Source organism: Trachypithecus francoisi, unplaced genomic scaffold, assembly GCF_009764315.1.
Source record: "Trachypithecus francoisi isolate TF-2019V2 unplaced genomic scaffold, Tfra_2.0 Lachesis_group13, whole genome shotgun sequence".
NCBI lineage: Eukaryota > Metazoa > Chordata > Mammalia > Primates > Cercopithecidae > Trachypithecus > Trachypithecus francoisi.
In genome coordinates this window covers 116,381,238-116,388,040 of record NW_022681458.1, presented here as the reverse complement: position 1 = coordinate 116,388,040, position 6,803 = coordinate 116,381,238, and the positions used below count along the sequence as shown (strand labels likewise).

At 55.7% G+C, this 6,803-nt stretch overlaps 1 protein-coding gene across 1 annotated transcript; it reads left to right on the top strand.

Moving 5' to 3' along the window:
* The first annotated feature begins 362 nt into the window (after nt 1-362).
* LOC117094229 (PGC-1 and ERR-induced regulator in muscle protein 1-like) lies at nt 363-3,988 on the top strand. The gene is made up of 4 exons (XM_033229419.1): nt 363-500; nt 900-1,269; nt 2,024-2,079; nt 3,839-3,988. Exons 1-4 carry the CDS (start codon nt 363-365, stop codon nt 3,869-3,871), a joined length of 597 nt encoding a protein of 198 aa, XP_033085310.1. The 3' UTR covers nt 3,872-3,988.
* Nucleotides 3,989-6,803: the final 2,815 nt, after the last annotated feature.

The following is a 6,803-nucleotide window of genomic DNA, read 5'->3' as shown; positions in this document are numbered from 1 at the left end:
TGGAGTTGGCCAGTGAAGTCAGCCAAGGTCGGCACAGTGTACGGCAGCGCGCGTGTCCGTGGGGAGGAAGGGTCGTCCCGCCTCCCCGCCAGGCCAGTCCTGTTGCGCCTCCTCCTACCCCACTCTGACTTTCGCGCGCCCAGGCGTCTCTGAGGGTCGCGCCCCGATACCCTCCTCCACCCCAAGGCTTCTTCTCCCAAAGGGCCGGGCCAGTGGCCCAGGAGTGCCACAGCCCCCATGGGCCTGGGAAACCTCAGTTTCGTCATAGCTAAGCCGCCGCGCTCAGCTTTTCCACCACTGAAGGATCCACTCTCCGTGCGTCCTTCCCGACTTCAGGCTGCAGAGAAAACGTGGGGGCGGGGATGGAGGAAGGCGCGCCCCGGGGCTCCCAGCGCAGTCCCCGGAGGAATCCTGTGGCCAACAAGAAGCTGTGCGAGCGGCCGGGCTCGGCGCCGACAACAGCAGGAGCATCCGGGCCTGCCGCGAGCCTCCGCCTCCAGGTAGGGTGTCCGCGCCCCAATTCCATCCCGCCCCGCCATGGGCGCTCCCAGCAAGTGCGGAGTTTCCACCTGCCCCGGCGTTCGCGCCCACTCACGGTCTCCCTTGCCCCCCGGGAGATGCTCCCCGCGTTCTATTCCGCCCCGCCATGGCGCACCCAGCAAACGTTGTGACCTCGCCCCCCTGCGGTCTCCCCTCCCCGGACGCTGCCCCTGCCCCCACCTGTGGCGCTCCAGGCATCTCTAAAGCCCCCAACCAGAGTCCTCCAACCCACCCGCGAGGCTCGCACACCAGCAACGCGGCCCCACCCGCAGGGACCCAGCCCACCTGTGGCAGTACCCCCGCATCTGCGACCTCCCCCACCGCTAGCGCGGCCCCCACATACGACGTTTCCCGCGTAGGTGCTCTGCCCACACCCGCACCCCTCCCTCCTCCGCCAGCCTCTGTGCTTTCCCTCCCCTTTCCCTGCTCCTGCCCGGAGCCGCGCCCCCGCCCCCGCAGCCCCTCCCGTGCGCTCGGGCCCCGCCCTTCACCGCCCATTGGCGCTGGCGCCGGGCGGCGGCGCGGGTGGGGCAGCAGTTCCGAGTCCGGTGCGCGCGGGCGGGGTCCCCATTGCCTGCCACGCACCCGGACTAACGACTCCCCTCGGCCTCCTCGCCATGGACGCGGACGACTCCCGGGCCCCCAAGGGCTCCTTGCGGAAGTTCCTGGAGCACCTCTCCGGGGCCGGCAAGGCCATCGGCGTGCTGACCAGCGGCGGGGATGCTCAAGGTGCGCGCCCCCCTCCAAGGGCGAGGGAGGGACGGACGGAGAGAGGGAGAACAGGGCGAAGGGGATGGGGGGACAAGGGAGAAGAGGGGGGGAGCGATGGGAGGACCGGGGAAAGATGGGGAAGCAATGGGAAGAACCGGGGAGAAGAGCGGGGAAGCGATCGGGAGAACTGGGTCGAAGCTGGTGCCCGGGAGCGGCAGGGCAGGGGTACGTGCGGGGCAGCGTGAGCCGGCAAGGCAGCCCCGGGGTCCTTGCCGGGTGGGGCGGAGGAGGAAGGGTCATGGCGGTAGGAACCTCCATCCGGAAGATAGTGAGCTTTTCATCCCCTCCGGTTTATGTTTTAAATGGAGCCTGGCAGAGGGGGTCGCCTGGAGCGCCCTCGGGGGTCGTTCTGCCTCTGAGCTGTAGGACGGGGCCGGGCTTCCCCTCCGAAGCGAGGGTACAGCGCGATCACTTCCTAAGTGGCCCCCCGGCCCCCAACTCCCCCCCACGCCACAACGCAGCATGTCGAGAAAGAAACGGCCGGGTCCCCGCATACCTCCTGTCGCCTCGTGCCCCGCGCGGTGTGGGCGGGGTCCCGGCTGCTGCAATGCAGGACGCGGCGGGGGTGCTCTGGGTTCCCGTCTAGCGTCTCCGAGGCGGTCCGGCAGCCCCTCGCGTTTCCGCTGGAAGATTTACAAAAAGGGTTTCTCGCGCTGGCATGTGCTGTCACCTTCCGGCTCGTGACAAAACTGAAAACTAAAATGGGTCCCAGGCCCTCCCCGCCAGCCTCCGTGGACGGGAAGGACCAGAAAGCGGGAACTCCGGGACGTAAGCGGCGCCGCGGCGCGGGTCTGGCTTCCCCTGCCCTGCAATGTGGAAACGGCTCTCCTGGAGGGGCCCGAGCCTGGGCCCACGACGCGGGCGCCCCCGGAGGACATTTAACATTGAAGAGCGGGAGGTGATGGAGAGTGCGCGCCCCAGGCCCCAGGGGCACGTAGGGGCGCCTGTGCCAGGGATCAGGAGGGTGAGGCCTTCTTGGCCAGGTAGCCTTGTGAAATCTATCTGAAAGTCACAGATAACTAAGTGTCAAGTCGTCACAGATATTAAGTATCCTGAGTGAGATGGCTAGGGAAAATATGAAAACATCGTTACTGGTTACGTGCATGATGCATCCAAAACATTGTTACCTGCACAGTGGCAGCACTGATTTGTGGGCTTTTGAACGTGTGGACTGGAGTGTTAAGAGTCCTTCAGTTATGTCAGTACTTTGATTTGAATGTTCTTCTTGGCGAATAAAGGCTATACATTGAATGTACCCAGGAAACTAGGAAGGTGAACCCACACGAAGGACACAGGCCTGTGGGCTGCTCCGGGCACCATTAGGGCGTTGTGGGCACTGAGCCATGGGCTTCCCGCTCAGCCCCCTGAGAGCCGTGACAGCTCTGTTCTGCCTCACACTGGACCCGCTAGTTTCATATTCTTGTTATGATTCTGAGGCTACAAGCAGTTGGATTCTGAGAGTCACTCTCTGTCGTCCTCCTCCAGCTGCTTTCAAATGGGTCGTCTTTTTTTAGAACTGCTTTTTTAAGCAGTGATTTATGGGGTGAGTTATAGTGCTGTCCTGAACTGCAGAGGGAGCGCATTGAGGAACCCGGGTTTTGATGCTGTGCACATCAACTGAGTCACCAGCCCAGGGCCCTGTCAGTCCCATTATTAAGCTCATTTCTTGCTCTTCTCATCGTTACTCGACGCCTTAAAAAAAAAGCAAACTCTTGTTTGCGGTCACTGGCTTAGTTTTGCAAATGGGTGTTTACCCTGGAAAGAGGAGCATTTTGTCCTCTGGACTGTCTAAGGCGCCCTTTGGTGACGTGGTCGGTTTCTGACCACTCTATTCTGTGGGCGTCCTTCCTGCTTCCACCTTCCCTTTCCGAACGCCTCCGCCTCCACGGCTTTAATTTTCCTTCTGTGTGTGTGTCACGCAGAGGTTATGACTATTGTGCCAGTGCCCTGTTTTTTTGTTTGTTTGTTTGTTTGTTTTTTCTGCTGAGGGCCCAAACTTGCTACATCTCAAAAGAAGCAATTGCATCCATTTGTTCGCGATGATCATAAACAGTGCCCTCTAAGGGAGACTAATTTGTTAACCCGTCTGCTGTGGGTAGAAAGACAGCGGTGGCCGCGGAACGAGGGCTCTGCCTCTTCGGAGCCTGCACAACCGTCCTGCTTTCTTTCTTCAATATCCAGTAGGGGGGTTAATTTTAATAAGCCCTTGAAACCAACAAAGCAGAAAAGTGCAAAGACATTGAGTTGTGAGATTTAAAATTACAACCAGCAGCCTCTCATTCTTCCTTCACTGGGGGTTGCTGCTTCGTTTTGGGACTGCAGGGTATGTTTGGCAGTGATATCGGCCCTTTGTGCTGTGCGTGTCATGAATTGAGATAGTTCTTTACTAAGCGCTTTGTGTAGTAGGTATGAAAATGGGGAAAGAGGGAGCACTGTCCCGGGTGGAGAGGCGTGGAGAGACGCTGTGATACACAGCGGGTCCTTTTCTTCTGGGGTCCTGGTTTTAAATCTTTTTTTTTTTTTCTAGAAGCTTGAAAGATCGTTTTTGTGTCTTCATTAAAAGATTGAAGACTGTGGGCCAGACCCAAACTAATTCCATTGGCATCAGAGAGAAGGATTCTTTACATATTTATCTATAGGCATACTTGATTTTTTTTTTTGACTGAATTATCATCTGGTTAGTCAAATCATACATTAGAGGAGTAATATTAAAAATTAAAAAATAAAAATTGTATCTGGAAACCTATCTGTCTTCCATTCCATTGTCTCTGTGTAATTTAGAACCTTGAGCCATGATGTACATAGAGTTTATATTCTTTTAATATCTTGCTACTTCATTGTTTTAATGTTTAATCTTTGGGTTGATGTATCACAGGTTACTTGACCATTTCTTACAGGTGTTTGGGTGAGTTTGTTACTCTAATGTAAATTTGAGTGTTTGGCTGGTAGTTTTAGCAGGATTTAAGGCAGAGGCTCAGTGAGAGCCGTGGATCCATCTATGGTCCCTAGTTTGAGGAGGGAGGTGGCAATCTGCCCTTTCTTCTAAAATGGATATGTTCAATCACAACGGACATTTTCTTGATTTTGAGCACTTGGGACTCCCCTGGGGTTCACTGGTATTGCAAGGTCAGGACTGGGGATCTCCTGCTGGAGAGGCCCCCAGCGTGCCCAGCCCAGGGTCCTGAGCACGTTGCTGCAGGACAGAAGCCCTGCACTTTGTCCATACTCCAGCAGCCCTCACTCTGGGAAGAACTGGCTGCTCCAGGAATGAGGTCTATGCTCTGAAGCCCACAGTCAGCAGACCAGCAAAGGTCAGCACAGACGACCTTACATGAATCATTCATTTAACAAGCATTCATGGAATACACACTCCGTGCAGTTGGAACTTAGAGTGGAAGGCCATCAGCTCCCTGTTGTCTGAGCAGAGCTTAGTCTCTGGCTCCCTGTTGTAGTCTCCGCTCCTAGGAGGTGCACGGTGAGTGTTGGGGAACCCTCCACTGGCACAGTTGCCAAACAAGGACCCCTCCCAAGGGCGTCAGCCCTGGGCCCTGAGCTCTGAAGAGGAGGAAGGCATTCCTAGGGCCGACTTCCCTTCTGGATACTGAGCTCTGCACAGAGAGAAACTCTTCCACGTTCACTGCAGTAAAGTTCATAAAACAAAGAACACTTTAGAGACTGGGGCCTGAATTCCCCAGAATTTCCATGGCCACAGTTGGCTGCACCATGCGACTGGAGTCAGCATTCCCCAGAATTTCTGTGTCTGCAGGTGGTGCCTGCATCACGCAACTGGTGTCTATGTTCCCTGGAATTTCCGTGGCCATAGGTGGTGGCTGTACCATGTGAATGAGGGTCTGTGTTCCCTGGAATTTCCATGGCCATAGATGGTGGCTGTACCATGTGTCTGAGGATCTGGGGTCCCTGGAATTTCTGTGGCCGCAGATGGTAACTGTACCATGTGACTGAGGGTCTGCATTCCCTAGAATTTCTGTGGTCGCAGATGGTGGCTGTACCATGCAACTGGGGCCTGCATTCCTTGGAAATTCCGTGGCCACAGGCGGTGGCTGCACCATGCTCAGGTCCTGTCTCAGGAGTTGGTGCCATTCTCTCTGTTACTCCCTCACCTGACACAGAGCGGCAGTTCCTGGCCTTATCACTCCCAGGAAACACACAGGCATGTGTTTTGGATCCTTGTTTTATTTCCCCATCATCTTTGTCATCAAAGGGAAATTCACATCCCTATAAAGCTGAAAATGGTGTGGGGCCCCCTGGTGGTCTTTCCAAGGCATTATCAGCAGGTAAACTAGACCTTATGGGCCAGTGTACCTGAAATGAAAACAGAAAGGTAAGTCGTGTCACTAAGCTTTACTGGGAGATTCAGGGTCTTTGTCAGTGACAGAATCATCCAAAGTAAGTTGTTTGTTCACTGCAGATCGACACGGTTAGCTGTGTCGGGATTAAACTTACCCAGTGTCGACAGAGTGTAGCTTAATCCTCACAGAAGGGTGTCAAGTACGTTGAAGAACAGCTGCCGAGCCTGCTATTGTCGGGAGAGGAGCAGGTGCGGCTCTCGCTTAGCCCAGTGCTGAAGGAGGCCGGGCTCACGTCAGGCCATTCGTGTGAGCGAGCTGGATTTGTAGCACGCTGGGACGATAAAGTACAAACATCTATTTTTAACTTGTGGGTGACCTTCTTCTGTGCTGCTTGAGTCTCTGTGGACCTTTCTCTGTTTCCTTCCTAAGGAGTCTGTGCCAGGGTCCCAGACGTTCTCTGGGCTGTACCTCCGCGCCTGCCCACTCGGGAGCCTCCTCCTGGTGGCTGTGGGACTGGGCTGGGCCCACACTGTCAGCATCGTCCGGGGTAAGCAAGCCCGTCCCTCTGCACCTCAGTGCCCCCAGCTGCTGAACAGGGCTAATCAACTGACCATCAGGATTAATGCGGTTCAGATTCGCTCATCTCATAGCCTGCTTGGTAAACAGCCACTTCCACTCTGTCCTCCAAAGTGCTACTCTAGACATTTTCTTTACCTCCATTTAGCCAGGTGAGTCGAGGTGACAGTGACTGTCAAGAGGGACGTACAGAGGAAATCAGTGGAAGAGAGCTCGAGGAGCAGACATGGGCGCAGGGAGCATAGGCATGGGGAGGATAAATAGGTGTGGGGAGCGTGGTTGTGGGGATCGTGGGTGTGGGGAGCACGGGTTTGAGGACCACAGGGGTGGGGAGCACGAGTGCGGGGACCACGGGGGCCGGAAGCACAGGGTATGGAGAGCATGTGTGTGCTTGCTCTGCTCTGACAGATGCTGTCGAGCACGTACTCTGTGCTCAGATGGGTCAGAGCCTCAATGCCTCTTTTTTAAAAAAAAATCTTTCTTTTTTTAAAGATAGGACTTCCCTCTTCCTGGTGGCCCCTTTTAGTCGATACTCTTTTTTTTTTTTTTTTTTTTTTTTTTTGAGACGGAGTCTCGCTCTGCCGCCCAGGCTGGAGTGCAGTGGCC

Coding starts and splice junctions, on each gene's coding strand:
- LOC117094229 (XM_033229419.1), top strand. CDS start 363: ATGGAGGAAGGCGCGCCCCGGGGCTCCCAGCGCAGTCCCCGGAGGAAT. Junction 1,270..2,023: donor CAGCGGCGGGGATGCTCAAG/GTGCGCGCCCCC, acceptor AATGGGTCCCAG/GCCCTCCCCGCCAGCCTCCG. Junction 2,080..3,838: donor GAAAGCGGGAACTCCGGGAC/GTAAGCGGCGCC, acceptor TTTTTTTTCTAG/AAGCTTGAAAGATCGTTTTT.